This window comes from Helicoverpa armigera, chromosome 2 (genome assembly GCF_030705265.1).
Source record: "Helicoverpa armigera isolate CAAS_96S chromosome 2, ASM3070526v1, whole genome shotgun sequence".
In the NCBI taxonomy this organism is placed as follows: Eukaryota; Metazoa; Arthropoda; class Insecta; order Lepidoptera; family Noctuidae; genus Helicoverpa; species Helicoverpa armigera.
Genome location: NC_087121.1, coordinates 15,245,674 through 15,271,349, shown reverse-complemented (window position 1 = coordinate 15,271,349; position 25,676 = coordinate 15,245,674). Strand labels below are relative to the sequence as shown.

The 25,676-nt window shown below is 35.8% G+C and overlaps 1 protein-coding gene across 4 annotated transcripts; it reads right to left on the bottom strand.

The window, feature by feature from the left end:
• Positions 1-170: 170 nt before the first annotated feature.
• Positions 171-25,118, bottom strand: LOC135118597 (testis-expressed protein 2-like). Of its 4 annotated transcripts, none has more exons than XM_064041017.1 (20): positions 24,896-25,118; positions 24,023-24,481; positions 23,193-23,299; positions 22,139-22,280; positions 21,178-21,698; positions 21,020-21,107; positions 20,669-20,822; positions 14,475-14,681; positions 14,093-14,163; positions 13,446-13,660; positions 12,102-12,223; positions 11,081-11,249; positions 10,568-10,690; positions 9,563-9,724; positions 7,749-7,938; positions 6,956-7,056; positions 6,466-6,587; positions 6,060-6,147; positions 5,535-5,674; positions 171-4,067 (listed from the first exon to the last, which is right to left on the bottom strand). In XM_064041017.1, exons 1-20 carry the CDS (start codon positions 24,912-24,914, stop codon positions 3,878-3,880), a joined length of 3,390 nt encoding a protein of 1,129 aa, XP_063897087.1. In that variant the 5' UTR covers positions 24,915-25,118; the 3' UTR covers positions 171-3,877. The 4 variants fall into 4 exon arrangements, with proteins under 4 accessions (XP_063897087.1, XP_063897091.1, XP_063897093.1 ...); XM_064041021.1 differs by having other exon boundaries at positions 9,563-9,721; XM_064041023.1 differs by having other exon boundaries at positions 14,093-14,160.
• Between the last annotated feature and the right edge of the window lie 558 nt (positions 25,119-25,676).

Here is a 25,676-nt window from a genome sequence, read left to right as displayed (position 1 = left end):
TGACTTGTTTTATTTACCGTTTGGTACATACAATGACCCTGTGTTATTTGTTATTGAATTCATTTTCCACATATATACCTGCCCGCTATTGCAGTGAGGACCTCTGGCAAAAACATACACAAAGTGGCAAAGGGTGAGAGTTTTGGAAAGGAAGGAAGAAAAAACTAATAAAATATAGCAATTCGTTTATTGAAAAAATCACAACTGATACCACATAGAAAAACTACTCGGCACGGTTTAACTCTTAACTATATATAATATCACATAAACACTTTATAATTTGATAGACTATATACATAGACATTCATTCGTATTTGGTACACTTTGTGAAATACCAACCACTAAGTGATCGAAGTTTTAAATAAAACAAAACAAAATATATTCCTTTACATTCGAGTTTTAAATAAAAAATGTTCACTAAATAACGAAACAAATATACATATTGAAATAAATAGAAATAAAATATGGATCGGATCGACAGTATTTAACAAATTAATTATAAATAATAAATACTATTTTACAGTCAGAAAGTCGAACTGTTTACCTTTCATAAGACTTCATTGTATTCAGAAGTTTATGAACACATTAGGTTAAGCCGTTTTAATCATGAATCCCAAAACCGGACTTGTTGCCACCACCTCAAAAGTCTGTTCGACCAAAAGTAAATTTTTGAATAGAGTTAGAGAAATCTTATTATCCGTATGCCGTAACTACAGAATTCTATAACGTGTATCTATAAACTGAGACAAAATACAGGTACATAGATTGAAACGTGTTAACTGATATGTATTCAATGTCTTTACAAAATATACGTCTTCAGTGTTCTACATACGTCAGAGAGATTGAGTATCAACAAGTTGTGTAACTTATAACAACGAGATAACTATGTGATAGAACATCAATATTGTACAAGTTTAGAATTTATACCACTAAAACAGTCCAACAGTGGTTGTAGGCAACAATATTGATCCAAACATTCATAAGATTTTTTACGAAATACATTATGCAAAATAAGTTGTAGAAAACAAGTATCTATATTACAACGGCTATTTGGCATTTAATGTGAATATATTAATAGTAGCAATACAAAAGTGAATTAATGCTAAGCTGTAGGTAATAGACGTTATGGTCAATTACAGAACAATTAGAAAGATTCTCATCCTTTCTCTGCAATTAGTATTTTAGTTTTAATCTCTCACTCATTCTGTAATAGGACCCATAACAATCATTCCCTCACGTAAATTCGTACAAGTTAGCACACACGCGCCGTCACCTTTCGCCACAAAATGAGCAAAGTACTATCAGCCTTCATAGTTCGGAACCATCTCCAATTTATATTCGCACTCCTCAATAATAAAACCACATTTATCTACAACACGATTAATCAAACATTTCGGATCTATGTCCATTGAAATACAAGGAGGAAAAAATAAGAAAAAGATTTAACGTAGTCTTGATACTTTAGGGTTTTTTCTGGTCATATTTCCAATGGACATACATCCTCATCGCTGGTGCCTTTATATAGCGTTATTTTCACTTCCAAGTGGCTGTGAAAACAACAGTCAAAACTTGACATCCATCAGTAATAAAAAAAAACAATTGAAAATGCAATATATCCACTAACACACTCAGAAAGAAATGAAGGTTATGCGTCGTGCAAGCCAATGAGTAATTTAGTTGTGCGATACAATTTAGAAAAACAATGATGACGTAATGGTGCCAAAATTTAGATTAAGAGACGAAAAAGCCGATAGAAAAACGATTAGGAAGTATGCCGACTACTAGAAAAATATTAGTAACATCTACTCAAACCATTCAGGTCAATATTCTTCAAAATATTAATTTTATTTTTTAATAGATATAATAGTATTTTATATTTTTTCTCTAAGTCTTGTTATTTATAAAATTTGATATTGCAATTACTAATAACAGGTTAAGACGGAATTATTGTCGAAAACATTTGTTTGTAACGCGAGGAAGCTCGTTTGAGTGGTGAAGGATGATTTAAAAAAGTTAATTCTTCCTCAAGACATCAAAATATATAATGAAGATTGAAATAAAATAGTTTTAGCGGTATGATCGTGGAAAGAAAAGAAGAAAGACAAGCTACGGTAGAACCAAGGCAGAATAAAAAGAAGTTACTTAGCGCTTGCTTTTCTCATCACTACTTGTTTCAGTTTATTTATCAATACCAAGGTTGTCGTTTAGTCTAAACGTGCCAAACAACTTCTAATTTATGTCGGCCTCAGCATCACAGTTAATAAATTTTTAATTTAAACAAAAACGTGGCGAAAATATAAATAAATTAACATATCAATTTCAGAAACCAATATAGCTCTAGGAGAGTTAACAGTAGTCGTGCCAATAAAAACAACGTTAATAATTGAATATGTAAATTATTTGATAGCGAAAATCACAAACTATAGTACCATTAGCTATTAATTTTCAAAAAAATAACTTGTTTTTTTTTTAAGTTATTTTTTAGTTTAAGAACCGTATGCTTTCTACTAGTGAAATGAAGAGCGAACGTTGCACATCAAACTACCACAACTTTAGGCAATTTATATTTATTTAATAATTTTAAACGTTTAACGTGTATATAGTACAAATGGGAAAATTTTCACAACATCTCAAAAGAAAAATATTTTACGCAATAAATCTATTTTTAGTAAATACTATATTAGTGTTTTTACGTTTACAACTTACGCTAGACAAATCGTAGTGTTATTTTTAATTATAATAATTTTATTTTATTATATATTTTATTTATTCCTAATCATTGCACAGACGTAATTGCTATATGTTTTTAATATTACGTATGTGTTTTTAGCTCAATTTAAGTTGTTTATTTTCAAGTGCTCGGCATTTTTTTAGTGAAAGGAATTTTATCAAGTTCCTATCGTGTTCTTATGGCAAGATTTAGAATTTTCATAATATTTATAATCGCATAATATGTAGTTTTTTTTTATGTAAAATGGTTTCAAGTACAGTTGCATTCAGAATAACTTTACTTACTTTCATGTTGTTTTTTAAGTCAAGTCTTATATTTTATGCTGTTTAAATTAAAAAGGAACATTAACGTCTCATTTATTTTTATTAATTTAAATTATGAGTTCAAAGTTGTTATTGAATATTTATAAATGAAAATAAGAGCGTTAAAGCAATTAAATAATGATAGTCGACTTTTAAAGAATTAAGGAATTTAGTTTGGCATTGAATACTTAGTTATCTGATAACTGTTGAATATGTAGTTAAAATGTATTTATGGAATGATATTGAAATGTTATTGACAACTAGTGTTCTATAATTATATTAATTTGCAATCCAACACAATAATTTATTAGTACACTTTATAACAATATAGTTAAAATAAGTTTCTCTTTAAATAAATAATAAGCATAAGAACCGTTTTGGGCGACATAACAGTTGGCATGTTACATGTGCCTATACCCTGAGTAATCTTAATATATTAATACAGTACCACAAAGCGTCAAACTTTCAAAACATACAAAATACTATCAAATTGCCATTTCATTATTTCTCGCAATCAAAATATTAATAATATTTAGGCCTAGTTGCACTGGTTACCGATAAAATCTGATAGTTAATGCTATCTGTAGTGTGTGACTTTATCAGTAAACAATGTAACCGGGCCACAAAACGTTCTAATTTAAAGTAAATGTAATTTTAAATCACACTTACCAGCCAGAAAATCAAAATGCGTTCTAAATCGAACATTGCTTGACAAAAGCCCAGCCCACGTTATTCCTCGGATATAAGGTTTATTTTCATTCGGCATGACGTCAATAAGAACTAGAACCTTCTCAAACTTCTTGCTACAAAAACCCACCTTATTCCTTTGACATAAGGGTTCCTTTTACTCAAACTGTACGGGCGTGGGGGTCATGACGTCAACAATGATATCCTCCATGTTGGGCAGAACTAGAACCTTCTCGAACTCCTTGCTGAGCTTCTGTTCGATCCAGTTGGTGATGTGCGCGAAGCGGAGAGTGCGAGCGCCGACCGCCGGTCGAGCTTTCAGTATTAGCTGCGGGTTCGTGCGGAATCTGGGAAAATGGGAAGACATTCAGACCGTCTTTTGTTTTTGTTTTAAAGGACAATGGGCGATTCCGGTCCAAATGTCCACCACGAACGAGACCTATATGGCTGGATAGCCCGTTAAATATAGAACATTTTTTGTTATGGAAGTAAAAAAATATATAATGCCAGAAAAAAGTTATAGCAAAATCAAATAAAACATTTTATAGATTTTTTCAATTACTTTTCGTGATGTTCGATTTTCGTGCTTTCTGTAACTTCTGACAAAATAGAATTGTTCATTATTAGAGAGAAGACACCACCAGGGGCCCGATTCTCCTAATTTTACTTATGCGCCATTCGATTGACGTTCGACTCGATTCGACTGATATCCAATCCCGACTCGATTACGATTGAAGCGTATGTGGCATTCCGCTATTTTTTCTTTGAAATAAACGTTTTTATCCATTTCTGTCATTCAATAATGAATCATTTTGTCTGCAAATGATTTACGATTGCAAAATGATTGTACAGAAAACTACCGTATAGACCAAAATCATCAAAATAGCAGACCAATCGCACACCAATCAAATGTCAATCGAATACGATTGGTCTTTTATTAGTAGCAGAATGCCCGATATGGTTAAAACTGCTATTACGATCATATTGCGATTCGATTTCTATTCGATTTTGACATTATTAACTTAGGAGAATCGGGGCCCAGTTACATCGAACTTTCTTAGATGCAGGCACCGCTGAGTATATTCAAGCACTTCTGGCGTCTCAATTGGTTAGTGATTCGTACATCCATCGGGTAAAAAAATATGGGCTATTTATGGCATATATATTTTTTTTGTCTCATCATTGTGTCTTACTCTTCTTAGTTTTAGATAAAGTGCGGAAATGGAAGTGGAATAAAATAAAAAATAATAGTGACAACATACAAAAACTACCGAAAATTAAGAATACATATTTGGCTATAACTTTTTTTTGGCATTGTTTTTTTTTTTACTTTCTTAGTAAAAGTTACTCTAAATTAAGTGGACTATTTAATTATATAGGTCTCGTTCGTGGTGGACATTTGGACCAAACTTCATACATTCTTGCCCAATCTCCTTTGGAACAATGGGGAGATGGAGACGAAGGTCAGATTGTCCTTTATTTATATTTTACACTTAGCACAGTCAAAAATAAAAAAACGACAAGTTTGGTTTGCGAGAAAACAGCATATTGAAATTGAGACACTTTTACACTAGCTAGCTGGCAGTCGCTATGATTTGATACCTGGAAATACTTAAACATTACTTACTTCAACTTAAGTTCAACTTAAAAGTATTTCTGTCGCAGAAAACATAAGTGAACACAAAGACACTTAAAATTATTTCAGTATGTTACTAAGTGTGACACAGACAGAATGATGTTTGGGCAGTCTTAAAATTTTGTGACATAACATTATTCGGCCTATAGTCTTAAAAAATTACAAAATAAATTCTTACCCTATCCAGACTCTGTCATGCGGCGGCGGCGGCAGGTTGACAGCTAAACGTCCTTCCAACGCGTGCACTTCTAAGTGTAGCTTGATATCCGTGTTCGATAGTCCTTCCATGGCGCGTTTCACGTACTTGTAGTCTGTCACCTAAACGATACCAATAAAGTTAATTAAGACATACTATAAAATATGTAGTACGGATTGCCAATTTCTAGTTTCAAATACGTTTGTGGTTGAAGTATTATTTTATTTTTTTATTATTATATTCTTCTATATAAACACTATGTACTTTCTAAGTATGACTTGGAAACCAATGACTGTGTTTCGGCTGTCATGTAACATCCTTGGCAGTCGTTACGGTACGTCAGAAGCCAGTAAGTCTGACACCAGTCTAACCAAGGGGCACTGGATTGAGGAGGTCAGTTAGGCAGTTGCTCCTTGTAAGACACTGGTTCTCAGCTGCATCCGGTTAAACTGGAAGCTGACCCCAATGGTTGGGAAAAAGACTCAGGAAATGATTTTGTATACTCACTTGTTGGAAATATTTATTCGTGGCGATCTTGTCGACCATACGTAAGAACTTTTTCTTAGAAGACGTTCCTTCTGCGTTACTTAGTGACCTGCAATATAGAAATACAACCTTTAAAGAGATCTTATTTTAACCGATTTTTAAAAAAGGAATTTGGTCTTAATTCAGATGAGTTTTTAACACGCTTATATTAGCTTCATTTGTAACTATGTATGTAATGTATGTATGTAAAAAAATCTTAGAATCTTAATTTGACCCAATTCCGGATCACCGGTTTGGAAGAAATTTTGCACACGATCTGAGTTCTGATGACAATACAGGACTAGCGTGTTTTTTAGTTTTTTTTTAAACTATTAACTTTTAACTTCGACATTAGCTGTAAAATCTGTTAGCCAGATGTGGGACATACGCAGTTTCAGAAGGTGCTAAAGTTTCATTGCTATCGACCGGTTGCACGGGCGGACTCTCGTCATCGCTGCTCGACTCCGCCGAGTCTTCTACGTCAGAGTCGTATATTGCTGGTTTTCTCATCTAAAATATATACAATATTTACAGGGTAAGTACCAAGTGTAGTTCTCGTAAAGTAGATGGATAGTGGTGCGAATATAAACTTTTTTTTCAAAGTATTTAAAATTCGATTTCGCAAGGTATAACGGATGTTCTTATTTAATCATTTCGAGCTACATTTATGTGTAATTGAAGTTTAGCTAGAACTATGTCGATGACAATAATTTTTAAAATTCAAGATAAAGAAAAATAAAACTTGCATAGTCCAACATATTTTTTGCTGGGAAAGAGGCGAGCGTCGGAATCGGATAATATAACATTTAATGTTGGCAGAAATGTCGTCAATAATTAAATCAATATGCCCAAACAGTGTAAATAGGAGTTAATCTTACCCGTAACGACTGGTCCGAGTACGCGGCTGCCGACGAAGAAGTCTGTATATCGCAGTCCAGTCCCTCACTGGCCGCCAGTAATTGATCTTCTAGTGTCATATCTGTATAAAGAAGGACATTTTCTTATATAACATTCCATTTAAAATCATGGAAAAATGTGGAAAAGACTTAATTTACTGGCGGCTGACTTAATTTACTTTCACTTCAGGTCGGCGTCGAGCCACACGCCGACATGAGTGACGGTAGCTAGTCACACAAGCAGCACTTACTCTTCTCCTTCAGCTTGAGCAGGTTGATCTGCGTGAGGATGGCGATGTAGGCGCCGCCGTCGTAGCGCAGGTCGGCGTCGAGCCACACGCCGACATGAGTGACGGTAGCTAGTCACACAAGCAGCACTTACTCTTCTCCTTCAGCTTGAGCAGGTTGATCTGCGTGAGGATGGCGATGTAGGCGCCGCCGTCGTAGCGCAGGTCGGCGTCGAGCCACACGCCGACATGAGTGACGGTAGCTAGTCACACAAGCAGCACTTACTCTTCTCCTTCAGCTTGAGCAGGTTGATCTGCGTGAGGATGGCGATGTAGGCGCCGCCGTCGTAGCGCAGGTCGGCGTCGAGCCACACGCCGACATGAGTGACGGTAGCTAGTCACACAAGCAGCACTTACTCTTCTCCTTCAGCTTGAGCAGGTTGATCTGCGTGAGGATGGCGATGTAGGCGCCGCCGTCGTAGCGCAGGTCGGCGTCGAGCCACACGCCGACATGAGTGACGGTAGCTAGTCACACAAGCAGCACTTACTCTTCTCCTTCAGCTTGAGCAGGTTGATCTGCGTGAGGATGGCGATGTAGGCGCCGCCGTCGTAGCGCAGGTCGGCGTCGAGCCACACGCCGCGGGCGTCGAGCGCGGGCGCCAGCACTCGCTCCACCAGCGGACACGCGCCCGCCAGCGACAGCGACGTCACCAGCAGCGGAGACATGAACGACGGTAACTGAAGAGAGGAAACATAGTCTTTAATGGTACGTAATTTTGGAACAAAAATCGGCAAATAGCTTGGACATAAGTTAGAGAAGTTTGCTATTATAAAGCCACTTAATTTATTTTCTCAATGTAAACATGGAACTGGAGTCAAAGGTCAGACAACTACAAGATTCTATGGACCAAACATAAACCAAAGGGGCAGGCCACACGGTGCGGTGCGGCTCCGGCGCGACGCCTAAGCGGTGCCGCAACGGTTTCCAACATATAAAAATTTATGGTATGTTATACGGTACGTCCGGCACCGCTCCGGCGATGCACCGCAGGCGCACCGGACAAAGGCGCGAGGCAGACGAGGCGGCGAGGGCTGCAACGGCGCCGTAACAACATTGCCATGCTGCACTGCTTGTGTGGCCGCCAGTGCGTTGCGGTGCGGTTCCGCACCGTGTGGCCTAGCCTTTACACTATCACAATATGGTCTACTTTACCTTGAAGGTATGCACGGTGCAATTTCCTGTTTATCCAAGCAAGCAGCTGATTATGACGGTGTCGCTCATAAAATCGTATAAGATCCGCGTTAGCAGTGTGTTCACCTAAGTTATTATATGCATGTACTGAGGTAGAATATATTACACTAAAAAATAAACCTTATAGCAATACTATAAGATCCAGTTTACCTTGAGGGTGTGCAGTTTCCTCTGTATCCTGTTCTGCAGGCGGCTGATCATGACGGGGTCCCGCATCAGGCCGTACATGATCCGCGCTAGCACTGTGTTCACCCACGTTACTGTATATTCTACATTAAACCTTGTAGCAATACAATAAGGTTCACTTCACCTTGAGGGTGTGCAGTTTCCTCTGTATCCTGTTCTGCAGGCGGCTGATCATGACGGGGTCCCGCATCAGGCCGTACATGATCCGCGCTAGCACTGTGTTCACCCACGTTACTGTATATTCTACATTAAACCTTTTAGCAATACAATAAGGTTCACTTCACCTTGAGGGTGTGCAGTTTCCTCTGTATCCTGTTCTGCAAGCGGCTGATCATGACGGGGTCTCGCATCAGGTCGTACATGATCCGCGCTAGCACAGTGTTCACCCACGTTACTGTATATTCTACATTAAACCTTACGCCTACACAATAAGGCACACTTTACCTTGAGGGTGTGCAGTTTCCTCTGTATCCTGTTCTGCAGGCGGCTGATCATGACGGGGTCCCGCATCAGGTCGTACATGATCCGCGCTAGCACAGTGTTCACCCACGTTACTGTATATTCTACATTAAACCTTACGCCTACACAATAAGGCACACTTTACCTTGAGGGTGTGCAGTTTCCTCTGTATCCTGTTCTGCAGGCGGCTGATCATGACGGGGTCCCGCATCAGGTCGTACATGATCCGCGCTAGCACAGTGTTCACCCACGTTACTGTATATTCTACATTAAACCTTACGCCTACACAATAAGGCACACTTTACCTTGAGGGTGTGCAGTTTCCTCTGTATCCTGTTCTGCAGGCGGCTGATCATGACGGGGTCCCGCATCAGGTCGTACATGATCCGCGCTAGTACTGTGTTCACCCACGTTACTGTATACTCTATATTAAACCTTAAACTAGCACAATAAGGTCCACTTTACCTTGAGGGTATGGAGTTTCCTCTGTATCCGGTTCTGCAGGCGGCTGATCATGACGGGGTCCCGCATCAGGTCGTACATGATCCGCGCTAGCACTGTGTTCACCCACGTCACTTCAGCCGGTAGCATTCTGCACGAACATTCTGATGTGGAGTTTTTGTTCTGCTGTGAAAGTTGTACGAGTAAAATTAATTTAATTATAAAAGTACTGAAATGTGCCTGAAATATTTTAAATACGTACTTGACCTAAATCTGAAGATCTATGCTCTACAGTATAACAGACCCTAATCAATTAAATCTCAAATATGTACCTCAAAAAAATAAACTAAAGAAATACATAAAAATAATATTACACAAGTCAGCAAATCAACTTTAAAGTGTGTACCTACTCATAATTCTATGTACCAAAACAAACTAAATAAAATGAATAAAACGAACGTCTTTTCTCTTCTTTTTATTCTTGGATCTTTCGCGCGGCGTCGGCTCTAACTGACACATGACAGCCGCTTCTGACGTTTGTTTTAACGTCATGTCGTGACTCTGTATCATGACGTATGACGTTAAACTAGTTTTAAATAATTGTAGCCTGTATTACATTGGGACCATTGGGTTATGCAAGTAATATCGCACATTTGATTTTGCACTCAAAAGCAACAAGATTAAGGTTCATTCTTCTTTACTTGTTAACCGATTTTGTCCTATTAGAATATGCACTAAATACTGAGCCACAAATTAAAGGATTTTTTTTCATTGATTGAAATTGTAATAATTACATAGGTGTGTTTCTTAAGTCTAAACTTGCCAAACTTTTACGTTTGATGGCGAAAATGGTGAGGCTAAGTCCTGAATTTTTGTAAATTTTGAAATGGACGCAAGTTTGTAGCAGTAACACAATTTTAAATAACAGTAAAAACATACAATTAAAACAAAACAGTTGACAATCGCTGCCAAAGCTCAGATACCAATGAAAATGAATCCTTATGCCAAGTAAATAAAGTAGCAATTCACCTGTATGATTTTGAGGAGGTAGGGCCAGAAGGTCTTCTCGTAGTCCGTGTCTGATGGCATCGGCTGCGATATTGACGTGATGGTCACACCACCGCCGTCAGTTAACGAATCTATTGTTTTACTCTGTAGGAAATAGATGTTCGTATTGAATTAATAATACAACAAGATATCAAGATTCAAATGTGTTTTCGTGAAAAGAAAGTAAGCAAATATTTTGAGTTTTTAAATAGGGTCTTGTCATAAATTTTTTTGGACATTTTCTTACATCTTAAGATTATTTTTTTATTGCAACATTAAATAACAATGAGATGCTTTAACTAGCGATTTTATCCGTATCCAATGGGAGTCACTATATGCAAACCCGGATGACAAGCAGCGTAGGTGTATATTTTTATAAAATCTTTTCTTCAAATGAGTCCAGTAGGCCCAGAAATTAGCACGTTCAAACAAACAAACTTCAATTTCATAGTATTAAGTATAGATAAATTCATTAAAAAAGGCCTAAATACTCACAGAAGACTTAGCAAAAGCGACAGTTTCTTTCTCAGTGAGCTTGTAGACAGCCAGCTCTATGTTGTCCTTGCTTTCCTTGCTCTCGTCGCTGGCCGTCTTATCTTCTGCGCAAGAGTTCTCTGCAGAAGCTGCGTTACCCTCGTTTATTGCTATCACTAGGCGACGGTACCTGGAGAAGAAAAATATATCATTTTAATGTACATTTTAATATTCGTTGCGAGTGCGAGGTATAAGTTTGACAGCTATGTGTGTCTATTTGAGGCATCATAGCTCTTGAAAGGTTGGACCGATTTGCATGCGGTATTTTTATTTGTTAGCTGGTCTAGTGGTAACCTTTGGATTTTTCATAAAAAAATCGGAGAAGCCTTTTTACATCTTTTCAAGCTACATGAAGTTATCTATTTCAACTGTATGTTTTATTTATATTTTCATGATAAATAATATTCTGAATTTCAAGTCCATCATTCTGTCACGTGGTACCTACTACCTAGTATAGGTAATAAATAGATAAAAATAATATCTACTTAAACATACATAGATAATTGTACACAACTCACAAAAGATATATAAAGAAAGTGATGCAATCATTTACGAGGATGAGTCAAATACTAGTAAATTCATTATCTTATTGATATTAAGTTGTGATAATGATGTAAAACATTCTACAACAACCAATGTCTATAAATAGGTTAAGTATCATTCGAGGAAAAGTTAATTTTATATCTACAAGGAAGTCGCTACTGAATATTGATAAACTTTTTAAGAATATGTATTTTGATTCCAACAGTTACAATAAAGAACATTATTATTATACACCGTTTTTTATTCATCAGAAATTGGTGTTTTGTTATAGGGGATGCCTAAGACGTCATATGGCTGAAATTATGAATTGCGTGTTTTAATGTTCGTGGGAAACTCATTTTGTAGTTAAAACCACCTTTTTATTGCTTTAAAAGACCAAATAGATGATCTTTCCCATTAAAGTCGGAAAAAGTTTCTGTATGAAATCAGCGCATCTTACCATTCATGTTTATCTCTTCCCGTGCGCGTGAACAGGTACAGATGAGAATGCTTGTCTCTGGAATTCTTTACGTGCACGCTCCACTCGCCTTCGCCCGTGCCGTCCGCGGCTATCTCCATTTCCTAAGAAAACAATTGAAAAAGATAAATATTGGAAGGATGAAATATTAGAGGAAGGAAGAAAAGTGTGAGAAGATGGGTTATGGATATATTTTTCTTCAGCACATTTTAAGTACAGTTAGTGGGCAACATTTCACTTGTTACTGTTACCCTGCCAGAGCTTCATCTATAATATAAAAATGAATCGCAAAATGTGTTGGTAAGCGCATAACTCAACAACGCCTGGACCAATTTGGCTCATTATTTTTTGTTGAGAAGGTTCTTATGAAAAAAAAATAGGGTAAAGTAGAGAAGTCAGTTGACGGGAGCGAAGCCGCGGGCAAAAGCTAGTAAGGAATAAAAATGAGTTTCAGTCAGAAAAAGGCTGACCCTCCTTCTCTATGTACCCTGGAGGGGTCATCTGATTGTAACCCATCTTTAAAAAAAGGCTACTTGTTTCATTTGTTACGCCCCGAAATGAACATTGACCTAGAATCGGCACGGCATTTCAAGGTAAGTTAAAACGAGTAATAATTTTGCTAAATTACAGCATCCGGAAACCTATTCATCACAATAACACATACTTTAAAATACTCGTAAAGTATGACGTTAACATAACAATTATGTGAATGTTCACTTCTGTACATTAAATAATAGTTGCTAGGGACTTCCATGATAAAAATATTCATAATATTGTTCGAAATAATATTAATCTCCCGATTAGCCCGGCTGGTGTTCATTATTATCATTTACGTTATAACGATAGATAGGAGCCAAGGTTATGACGCATCAAGGGAATCATTATATCTACTTAGTATAAGGAAGTTCCGAATACAAAGAAAAGTTTTTTGTTACAATTTAGAGGAAAAACCTCACGCTTATTCTACCACTGCAAATCGTATTACATTTTTTTATGCCTAAAATCGAATGAGTGTAGATTAATTTCGTAGAATATTATAAGGTCAATCGATGTTAACTTATGTCAATAAAAACGCAGAAGGTCAGTAATTCGGCGAATATATCTCGTCACATGTAATACGCCACTGTGCATCGATGTTAATCGATATTTTTAACTTTTTCTTATCAATCCTTAAGACTGAGCAATAAGGTTGAAAATTGCGTTTTCTGTTTTCAAATAATCTTTACCCGGTAAAACAAAAAGTTTGTATAGGTTCCAAACTATTGTACCTACATTTTACCGCCTAATGGTTTAAATATCGAATGAATACTGGCCAGTCCGACTTACCGTCTCCTCCAAAAAGTCCTTAATCTTGGAGAGTTCAGTATCGTCCAACTCTTCGTCAATTTCATCCTTGGTGCTGGTCACTGACTTGGAGGTAAGTTCTATCTCATGGTCGTGGAACGAGTCTTCGGACATGAGCGCCCTTTCTGTTCTCACGTGACTCTGGCTTTGAGTCTCCACGGGCTCCGTTGCCGTGGAAACGCTGTCTGTTTTTTTATCTAAAGGGAGATAATAAGAAAGTTTTAAAATGAATTATGAGTGTTTTTCAGTTCCAGGGAAAATTAAATATAGGTACTGATTTCATATTCGTATAAAGAGTTATCAAATAATGAACTACTATCGAATTTTAGTACAGTCAAACTATTGCCGAATTCGTGAAGATAAATCGAGCCATTTCAGCATATCCAATGTCCAAAGTTGTTACATCATTGAATTAGTTACAATTTGGGAGATGTTTTGTTTAAGAAATGTGTTTATTCCAATCCATTGTCCCAATTGGTACAACATTAATCTTGAATAATTGTATTACTATTACAACAATACACAAACACAAACTAATGACTACATTACAATGAGTCACTATTTAGGTATTACATCGATTTCACAACAACGATGCAATCACATCATGCAATAGTTCAGTAATATCTTACCTCTGTGCATTTTTCTAACCAGTCTATGTCTTAGGCCCTCCTTCCCTGTCTCGCCGTCGGAATGTGAACTGCTGAAAAAGAAACGTTATTAAGAAAATTTCAATAAAGTGACGAAAGAAAAAAATGTTGAAAAAAATAAATTACAATCGCATTTTAATCTGTCGTGAGATAGGTGACCTAAAAATGTCTATGTAATAAATAAATAACACAAAAATCGTCGTCGATGAAATTAAAGCAATTTAGTCGGAAGGGCTCAGTAAGTAGTGGTCGAGTCACCGAGTCATACAGAGATAACGTACATACATTTACACACACAAGTATGGGTCACCCGCCTTCTTGAGAGAAAAATCCACATAAACTACTTTTAAATTATGTTAGTCACCTCTTTTCTCGTCTCCTCCACACAAACTTTCTTCTCTTCTCTGGACTCGTATTCGTCTCAGTCTCCTCGTGTTGATGTTGTTCCTTCTTCTTTTCAGAAGGGACCTCTGCTGCCTTCTTGTCGGACACAGAAGTTTCCTTCTCTAATACTTGAATCTTTTCTTTCTCGTTTAGTATAATGCATATTGGGTATTTTTTGCTCCATTGTCTAAAAAGTAATAACAATATTTTTTTGTTAGTAAAGCTAAGCTAAAGCTAAAGCTGGTAGTAAACAAAAGGTTTGGAGGGGAAATCTTCACCTTTACGACTCTGAATGTTATGGCAGTTATGTTTAATTTACCATAGTAACGAGTCTATTATCATTAACATGAGAATAATGAGGAATTCACCGTGGCAAAATTCCTAAAAATTGGTTTATTGGTCATATCGACATTCATGATGATGAATACGGTTATGATTATTACAAGAAGGTAGGCAGGTTAGTAAGCAGGTACGTATTAATGATACTTGGACCAACAAGTCAAAAAACTCATTAATAACACGCAATTTCGCTCCACTAGTAACAACAGCGACAGTTCAGTTCGCTTAATTAATTTCATGATTGTGTTTACGAATTAACGCACGGCGCGTTGACTCACAATTCGTATTAGTGTAAGTACGTAAGGACTGGCGCCGACGACAGTTTCAAGCGCTGAGTAAAAATATCACTACACTAGAAAGACCAGAGTGGTCAAATGACCCCAATGAAGTTTTTGGTCAATCATATTTTCAAAACCAAAGCATTGAAATCGCTGTGGTTTTATGACTTTTAATATTTCGTCATTCTTTACACTATTCTGATGTGTCGATACCGAAAGCAAGATAGATACGAATTAAAAATTATCATCTACCTAGAAAGACCGCTGTGGTCATTTGACACCACTACGTGCGTGCTTTGTAAATTCGTTGACTATACTCGTATTGTGGATAGTTAAATTAAAATATTTGCATTGATGTTGATTCAAAGTGCTTATGTAATGGTTTCCCATATTTAGGGAGAGAAGGCCATCCCATTTCCCATATGAAGGCCATCCACGAAATCAAAGTTTAGGCGAGTGCGTTGTATTGCGACTAATGGACTCATACTTGAATAGTGGTCGAAATATAACAACTGATATATTTTTTATGAGTGTAAGCTTATCAAAAAGCTAATTGAAAAACGTACATCAATAGTTGGCACGGTAAACAAAATACGATTAGATATTCTAGCTACTATAAAAAAATGCAACCCTCAATATGAAACACATATTCATAACTCTGAAACCTGCGCACTTACAGTTTATCAAGGAAAACCTTCAAAATCAGTTATGATTCTTAGTTCACTTCACTCTTATGTATTTGTTGATCCAGAAGAAGCAAAAAAGAAGCCGAACACGGTGAAGTTTTACAATGCTACGAAATTTGGAGTACCTGGATGTTATTGATCAAATGACCAAGAAATATGGTGTCAAAGCACCTTCTGCTCGTTGGCCCTGACAAGTGTTTCATGATATTATGAATTTGGCACCAATCAATTCTTGGATTTTGTACAAAAATCCGAGAAAAAAAGGTCATTCTTGACTTGGCAAGATAGTTTATCGCCCGAGATTCCCATTCTCTGATGACGCCATCTAGGTACTTCACAGCCTGATAATAGCATACCCCAGAACCTGAAGAAGAACGTAGCGAAAAGAGAAAACGGTGTCACGTCATTGTTACGTGCAAAAATGCAGACAAAACAACAAATCTTGTATTAGTTGTAAAAAGCCTTTGTGTGGTTCTTGTAATGTAAACAAGGAGCTAAAAATGAAAAAAATGGGCACATTTTTTTCATTTTACAACACATTTTATAACACATAATGGATGTTTAATTACTATTAAGGTCTTTTATTTTCTATTAGATGTTAATCAATAAAAATTTAAACCATAATACACGAATAAAACATTACAACCCATGAATGGGTCATTTGACCCCACTTGGTCTTTGTAGGTAGTTCAAAATTTCGGTCTTTCTAGTGTTAATGGTATAGCAATAAAGTTGACATTTCAATGTCAAGTTTTTTATTAAAAAACAAAAAACTGCTACTGTTTGAAATTCGTATCATTGAAATTACAACTTTATTGCTATACAATTCCGTCATATTTTTGCTCGTCATTTAAAAATGCCGTGCCGTCGGAGGCTCGGCCCTAATGTGTCGTAGGGATCGGACATAAAAATGAATAATAATATAACGAGATAATCCGTCAAATGGAATGCATGTTGCATTGATAAATAACAATGAGTGTTGTAAGTATATCGAGAAGGCCATGATTATTGTCGAGGCTGACTGGAAGTCAATCAAATTAGGATAGAAGAAGGGCTCGTAGCTAAGTCAAAGTTAAGCCACGCTTGGCGCGATCGGTCCTTGGATGGATCCCTCTAGGCATGATGAGTTCGTCTGGTTGGTGAGTCTCGGTAGTCATTTGACCATCTTTGGCACGTCGTTATGGGTAGTCAGATGGGAAATTTAAAAACCAGTCTTACTTACACAGTCTTATAATGGGTATCGGATTACCCGAGTAACTGGGATAGGCTGTCGCTTCTTGTAAAGCACTGGTACTCAGCTGCAACCGATTAGACTGGAAGCCGACCCCACGATATTTCGGAAAAGACATGGCACATGATGATTGGACGGGTAAGTAAATCGAGTAGGACAATATGTGGACCATAAGATAGCAACAGTACCCAGACAGGTCAACAGCTTATAGGCTTGAGTAACAGCAAAGACATAGTTGATTGACGACAATGCTCAAATGTCTCTATGCGTAACTAAGACTACGCACCTTTCAAATTGTAATACTAGACGCGAGGTTAAATACCGTGAGTCCATGTAAACATTGCTTAAGAGCTTAAGAATGACCTAGATAAGGAATTAATTTACTTTCTTGTTTCTATCGAGGGAAACCGGAGGAAATTCTTTAAGTAAATTCCAGTTCTTGTATCCAAAACCAGTTGAAATAATGATAGAGATCAATGTTTGATAACAAACAACAATCCTGTGCATATCAGGTGGTTTTAATATGTATCAATCAGGTTATGTAAACATAATGCAATAAATATTTTGCTTCTCAACGAACAGGAAAGTTTTTTAATAATTATAAGTTCATTATGGGTCCAGGTGTGCGTTATCAATTAAGCTTAAGCTTTTTAGCGTATGTTACTAAGAAGTTTTCCTGTTACGGAGTTCTTATTTAATTCGTTTTTTTTTTGTTAAGTATACTGAGAGTACGATGTCTAACTCAGCGTACTTTGTATATAAACAAGATAGTCGTTCTTATTTTCAGTAAATTGGTTTAAAAAATTTAGCTACTTATTCAGTATAGTGACTCAGTTTTAAGAGGACGATTTAGCAGTGTCCGTTTTTTGTCTAGATTGTCTTATACTAATATTATCGTGAACAATTAAACGATCTTATTTTACGTCAATTACAATTCAACTTAGAACTGTGTTACTGACGTTGACTCACTACAGCTGTACTTCCCCTGAATAATCTGAAAATCATGGATTCATCTATCTATACTAAACCTAATATAATGAAGAGGAAACATTGTTTTGTTTGTTTAGTACCCCAAAAGGCGCCGAAACTACTAAGAACAGGCTACATTTTATCCGAAAACGACTTTCCACGGGACGCGAGTGAAGCCGCGGGATAACAGCTAGTATTATAAGTACACATTAACATATTCACTCACACTCTCACACTAAAACATGTATTTGAATAAACGAAACTCCTTCGTGTTGCTATGCCATAACGATTTTAAAAAACAAAGGTGTACTTGAACATTTACGTTTCAAAAGGTGATTGGCAATTGTTTTTTTATTCTTGACTGAAGAGCACTACGACTACTCCATGCGTATCTAAAAATAGCGACACATAATATTAATTTTAACTAGCTGTCTTATTTCTATTTAAACTACGCCGTGAGCTATTTAGTTCTATTTTTGTACATCAGCAATACACATATTAATTCCAGATACTTTCGACATTGACCTTATTTTAAAAAAAATAGCTTGTTAATCGAACAGCTATGGAGTTACACAATAGCATATGATTGTAAACCAAATATGTAACTTAATTAATTTTATCAGAGGACTGGAATTCCGGAAGTTTTGTAACAAGAGCAGAGGCAAATTTTTTGCTACATTTAAAACAAACTTGCTTGTAGGTGATGTTTACACAAAAAGGCATTTTTAATATTTTAAAGTATGTATTACATAGTTTGCATTGTATGTTATAAAGAGAACAGTCTTTTGTAAAAAGAAGATCATTGTACTATTGTGTAATATTTTATACGTAAAGATTATAATGTAGTATGATAAGCATTTTAATAAAACAATGGAAGCAGAATTCGGAGCGCTGTTATAATTATCCGGTGGACTTAATTATGCCAATTGTGATGTGATGTTGCGAAAACATTAGGTACATTTGTATTAAAATTTTTAATTCTTGTACCAGAGATTCAAATAAATAAGTAGGTCATGTATGTATCTACTCGAAGTTGTTAAAGACACATTTATTTTGGAATAATATTATAACTTATTACTACTTAACACGTTTATTTCTTTAAAATAAACGTTTCAATCTATCCATAAAATACTAGTTTTAGAATGTTAAAATCGGTCGCCTTTAGTTATTTTTAAATCGTAAATGGTTTGGTACACTTGTACCGAATGTGGTGATATTTGACTGATAAAAATCCGGTTTTCAATCATTAATTCTTATTAGATAGGATAAATTATCTTGTCAAAGCCATTTAGGTAGTCTTTGTGTATATTACAGAATATCCTGAATATACTATTTTATGATTATTTAGATAAGTTTTCGTCTATATCTATTTACATTATTTACGCCATATCTACAGCCTAAGAACCAATAATGTTTACTAATAAATTTACGTAATGTTAGGAAGTAATCATCATCATAAATCTACAAGTTTAAAAACTTCATAATATTATTGCTCTAGATATCAGTAGAAAACATTGCTGATGTCACAACACTAGCATCGTTCTAAAAGTAAACAAAGCTATTATTACAGCGCACTAAAATTACAATATTCGCTTAGAAATTGAATTGTTCTAAATACAAAACGCGCTGCGCCCTAGTTCATTAACCCAATTGCTCGTGAATTGCACTCGAGCGCATAGCGAAGGCCTCTCCACCAATCGCTTATCAGTTCTTTGTTAGTGACCTTTATAGACGCATATTAGTTTAATAGACGCGTCACTACGCTTATACGTAGTACTAAAGAACACGTTTTTCTTATAGGTCGATTTAACACGTGACTTGTCTTTGTTGAATTAAGCCTATCGAATTTCACTTCTTAGCGACTGGTTGTTTCAAAATAAGAAGTGTTTTTCTTTTGTTTTGACTGCTGTTGAAAACTTTACACATGATTGGCTGTTCGGCCAATGAAATGTTTCGATTTCTTTTTACAGAGTCTTTCTGAATGTGTTAATTGAGAAGACAAGAAATAGGGTTCAATGTCCTCTGCAGGCTTATTCTAATTCCTGAACATTAATAGGAAAGTAATTTCATTGGATGTAGCACAATGTTGGGATAAAATATATCGGCTATTTAAATGATTTAAAATTAAATGTAAGTTTTTTATCTTTAGTCAAGTTCCCTTGTAAAGCCTTTTCATTATTATTAATCTGTTTGTTCACTGAAGCCGAACGAATTTACAGATTAGCATATTTCCTGTGCTATTATTAATGGTTGTGACATTTATTGTAATGAAGTCAAATATAGCTTCGATAAAGGACAAATCGTCTGGAAGGCGAATTAATTATATTACGAACAACACTCTTGCTGATATGGAAGTTCCTATAAATAACTATGGAATGTTTACGCTTTTCCTCGTGATAAAAAAGCTGCAACGTAGTATAAACTCGTTGCCATCGAAATATATCGAGCAACAAATTGCAGGTAAAAAAATAAATTTAGGAACCAGTCTTTTAAAAAATCGATCAAGTGCGAGTCGGACACATGAAGGCACACAAAAATATCAACAAATAAATAAAATATCAACGCCTAAACGATAAGGATTAAAAACGTCAACATACAATATGTTTACACTAAAGCAAGAAAGTACTCGTGTCATTCTACAGCGCAACTGCTCTGAATGAAGCCGACTTACCTCCGTTTAACCAATCCTTTTGGCAGCAGTATAACCCTGGCGCCAGTCAAATTGTACAGCCTATGTTGGTAGAACGCTACCTTGTCCAGTTTCTCATCCCATAGCTCCCTCTTTGGTATTTTAGTCGAAGTATACGATATCCTCAGGTTGCAACCTACAAAAACATAATATTATGAGGCACTGACATAACACTGATAAGATAATTATGAGATAAAAACTATTATTACTTGGGTAGAGACATTAGCGAACAACGGTTATGAATACATCCTTCTTTATGTTTACCAAAAAAATATTTATGACTGATTTAAAAATCTATCAAAATGGTGAATGTATGATAGTGGCGTGACTCACCTTCGAGCTTCATAAACGCCGTCGTTGTCTTGTTGATGTGATATGAGCTCGGATCGTAATCCGGAAACCTGTAGTGGTTTATCCAGCCCTGTCAAAATAAACTTTATTAAATTGCTCATTAAAACAAACTACAGTAAATAAGAAGCAGTTTTAATTACCTCATATTTTTTTATAGGCCTATGTTCTTTCACTGAAGGTATAGTGTAAGTGGCTGGCATAGCACTGCTTCGCTTCAGTTGAAGAAGGTTGGAACTTTTTGGATCCAACTCGCTAAAGTAAGTGTCCAACAGCCAGCTCTTCAAATTGCTCGTAAAACAAAAGAACCACAGACCGAGCACAAAACCGTTCCAGACATTCGAATTTGGACACAGTACGTAGCTTATGAAAATGAGGAATGTTAGAAAGTACATTGAAAAGTTGAAGAAGTAGCTAGGTTTTGTTGACAATTGCGGGCTTTGCATATTATTCTTGCTTGGAGGTGATCCGAAATTGGCCGAGCTAAGGGGTGGAGGTAATGGGTCTGTGTCCATAGGCTTTCCGCTGGATACTAGAGGATCTACATTGTGGATTTCCCCATAACCATCTATGGTATCTTCTAAAGCCTCAACACCCGATTCCACTTCCATCATACTGTCATTTAAATAATCTCTTCTTACTTCAGCTGATTCATTGCCTAGTACTGAAATAAAGAAACCTTCTTCATATCTATTCAAATATCAACTACCGTTGCAAGTTATCTTCAGTGAATTATGGAACGTCCAATGATATTGCGAGAATTATACATCGATCTTGATGATAAGAACAATTGAGATTGGGCTCAATTAAATACATTTCCAAGTGTGTTAACCACTTTATTAAGGTCCTTTATTTTGATAATAAAGAGGTTAAAACCTCGGAGTTATTTCTAGTGAAACAATAAATTATTTCCATGCAATAATTATCTATTCATTTACTTAAACAATTTCAATTTAGTTACTACTGAAATAAATGGTTCTTACAAAACATTACTAGACCTCTTGTCATTTAGTTAATACCAAGAAGTTTAACCTCGCTAGAGGTTTTATTTGTCCGGTAGGATAATGACCTGAGTAGTTAGTAGCTAGCCCAATTTTAACTCACCTAAATTCTTGTGTGTATCATCGCTAGAATCCGAGTAGTTCTTGTTATCTACAGGAAGACTTGGGTCCCGTTCATTGGGCTTAGCCGTCAGTGGTTGCGTCATTTCCGATAAGTTCTGCATACTGCTGTCTAGGGAAGATACCTAACAGACAGAATTTGAATTTAGAATTTGGGAATTAACGTATGTAGGTATTTGTTGCATTTCACGACGACGCCATTTTCTCTTTATTATTTTGGAGAAAGATTTTTTACTGGTACGGAAAGGTTTTTTACAATTACAGTCGTCGTGTAATGCAAGATTTGACACATATATTTACATGTCAGTAATTATGAATTTTTGAAGTTCAACAAACAGTGCGTAAGAGTATATGTAGAGTATCAGTATTACAAAATTAAGAGCTCTGTTTACGGATAAATTCCGAGCAATAAAGGGTCAAAGCGAAGCGGACTTCGTACATTAAAATAACAGTGCCATTCATTGATGCAATACAAATATGTAGACTCAATATGTCCTAACATTTTGAATAAAAACATTCACTTGATCATAGCATCACAAAAATATACATTTAAATACTTCAGGATTTAATGCCATAACTAAGCTTTGCAGCCAATCATCGGCCAATTACGGACAACAAGTTATATTTAGCATATATCTAGCAATAGCATTCATACAAATAAAATGCGACAGATGCAGTGCACACTTAGGGAAATATGTATTAGTATTAGATACCTATACAATACATAGACACTGACAATGCTTGAATGCAGGTAACTTGTTCACTTTTATCACTTACATGATCTTCAGCGTCAATTGTGGTGGGCTATCAGTGTCATCAATACAATACTTTAGATATTTACTTGTCACAGTGTAATCAATGTGAATGTGGATATGGTACACAGTGGTCGGCCAACTGGTAGAATATTACCGAGATATTAACAGCTATATCATTGTAAGGTCCTTTGTATTCCAGTTAAGAATCTATGTCATGTAATCTTGGCAGTAGTGGCCAACCAATGTGTAAATGGTGTGTGGAGACTGGCCACTGGAACTCACCTGGTTGTCTGTATCTCCAACACTCTGCTGATCAGAGTCCTTGATTGCTGAATTTTCTTCCGAATCGGATGTTGAGTTTTCTCTTGGCATTACTTTTTCCTTGGTTTCTGGTGTAGGAAATTTATGTGCTTAGTGAATTAACTCACCAAAACAACATCTTATAAAATGGACATAAATTAAATACTTTTTTTGCATTTTTGATACATGATAATGATTAAAATGTTGTCGGGCAACCCTACATTGTCTCTTGCATAACATTATGGAAATTAACTAACAACAGGCAAAATTAGAGTTTTAGGTTATTCCCCTAATTTAGATTGAAGTTTGAATCTCTATTGGTAAGATTTTGAGAAACCAAATTCCCCAAAAGGAGGCTGTTTTTATTTTGAATGTTTATACCTACAAATTATTTTTTATTTATTATTGTTTCGAAGAACAGATTAATTATAGACAGATAAACTGATAAATGTCTAATCTGTTATTGACATTTTATTATAATACTTTTTGTTGAATTTATCACCTAAAGATATTGTAAACATAAGAACAGAGTCAGAAAGACTGTCTGACATTGAGTAACTCTATTATAGCAATAACAATGGACTATTCACACAATAACATCTGCTATTTGTAATTTATTACATAAGGTTTTTCAAAATACCTAAATCTATTAGTGAACCATGATATTAAAATAATAAGGTCAGCATCATACTTGATTCAAATATCATTTAAAATTAGAATTTAAATGATATTACTGAGAATTATTCAAGAAAACCTATCTTAGCTCTGGCCACTCACGATTATAAAGCAACATAAAAACTTTTTCAACTAACCTTCTACTGAACGAGTCTTCATATCTTCAACGGCTTGAGCAATCTTAAACTTGAAGTCATGGAATATCTTCCAAGTCTCATTGGGTGCTTCCTTCACGTCAGGTGTCACATCGGGAGTACTCCGCTTGCCCAGGCGGTTCAAGTAATCCTTCATAGGGGATGATGACACTTCCTTGGGCACCGGCTTCGCTTCATCCTGTTTTCCTTCAGCAGACTTGCCATCTTCAGATTTTTCAATTGGTTTTTCAACAGGTTTCTCTGCCCTCATAGACTTGAAGTACTTGTCTATGATAGATGATGATCTTTCTCCTCTCTTGGGGCTGGCATTCTCAATCGGTGTGCTAGGAGGAGGGTCACACTGTGGAGTTGGAGGGTCATCTTCACAGACATGGTACAATTCCTCTAACTCCTCATTGTTGGCATTGTACCTGAAGCTTAGTGACGAATTTGGTGATTTACCTGAAAACACAGACGCTATTGTACTAAAGATTTTATACCTAAGAAAAAAAATTATATTAATTTTATTTACTTATTCTCATTCTTCTATTATAAAAATAGCGAAATTATTTTCAATAAATCACAGTCTAAAAATAAAACAAAAGCAAGAACGCAGAATGCTGAGGACTAATTTGTAACACGTTAGGTGCGGTGAAGTAGCGATTAATTTGTGAGCGATTGTTTGTGTTATCGTCTTTGTTGTCAGAGGAACAGCAGACAATACCGAAAGTTGCACATTAATCCCGATAAACAACCGGTCCATACGCATACTCACGTACGCTGTTTATTTAAGTTAACAAGTTTCATATTCTGCGAATAGATCCGTATGGTAAAATTATTGAATTAAAGCTGTTGGCAAATACATTCGACACATACCCACTCCAGAGATCTCCATCGTTCAAAATTATAAACAAAAATTATTTAAATAGAACCATCACATCATTAATCCAAGTTGCAATTCACTCCTACTATCACAAGTGCAGTAAATAAACTTCAAACACTATTTGTCTTATTGAATTTTATTAAACTTGTTCCACTCGCTGAATCAAAAATATGATTTTCTTGACACTAATGCGGCCGTCAGACAGTCACTGTTGTCAGAATATGTTGTCAGTTAATTGTCAAAAATGTCACTACTGTTTATTTAGTCGATTCTTACAACTGCTAAACTAGTCGATTACTAGAGATTTTTATACATTTATATTGCAAAAAGTGATACAACCAAAAATCGTTTCATAATAATTATTTTATCCTGCTCAGCGTTAATCCTCGTCTTTACTAGTACTCATAGAGACCATGAAATTGATTTATAAAAGGTTTACGTATAGTATACTAATACTTGCCGTATTGGTATATATACCAAAATGGTAATATTTCTTCTATTCCTTCTTTGCAAAAAAAAATCATATTTTAAGTAGCTAGCTCTGGGTATATTTTATTAAACGGTTTTATTTAGCTCACCCCGTTTGTTTTATTATTTATTCATTCTTGGGTCAAATTTAGAAATTGAAATTTCAGTGCCTTCCTGTTGTCAGATTGATCTGAAATTTGGTACACACCTTTATTTTCGATGACAATACAATATAGTAATATCAATAACATTGCAAATCCAAGATGGCCGCCGGTACAAAATGGCGGATAACGTAGGTTTTATCAA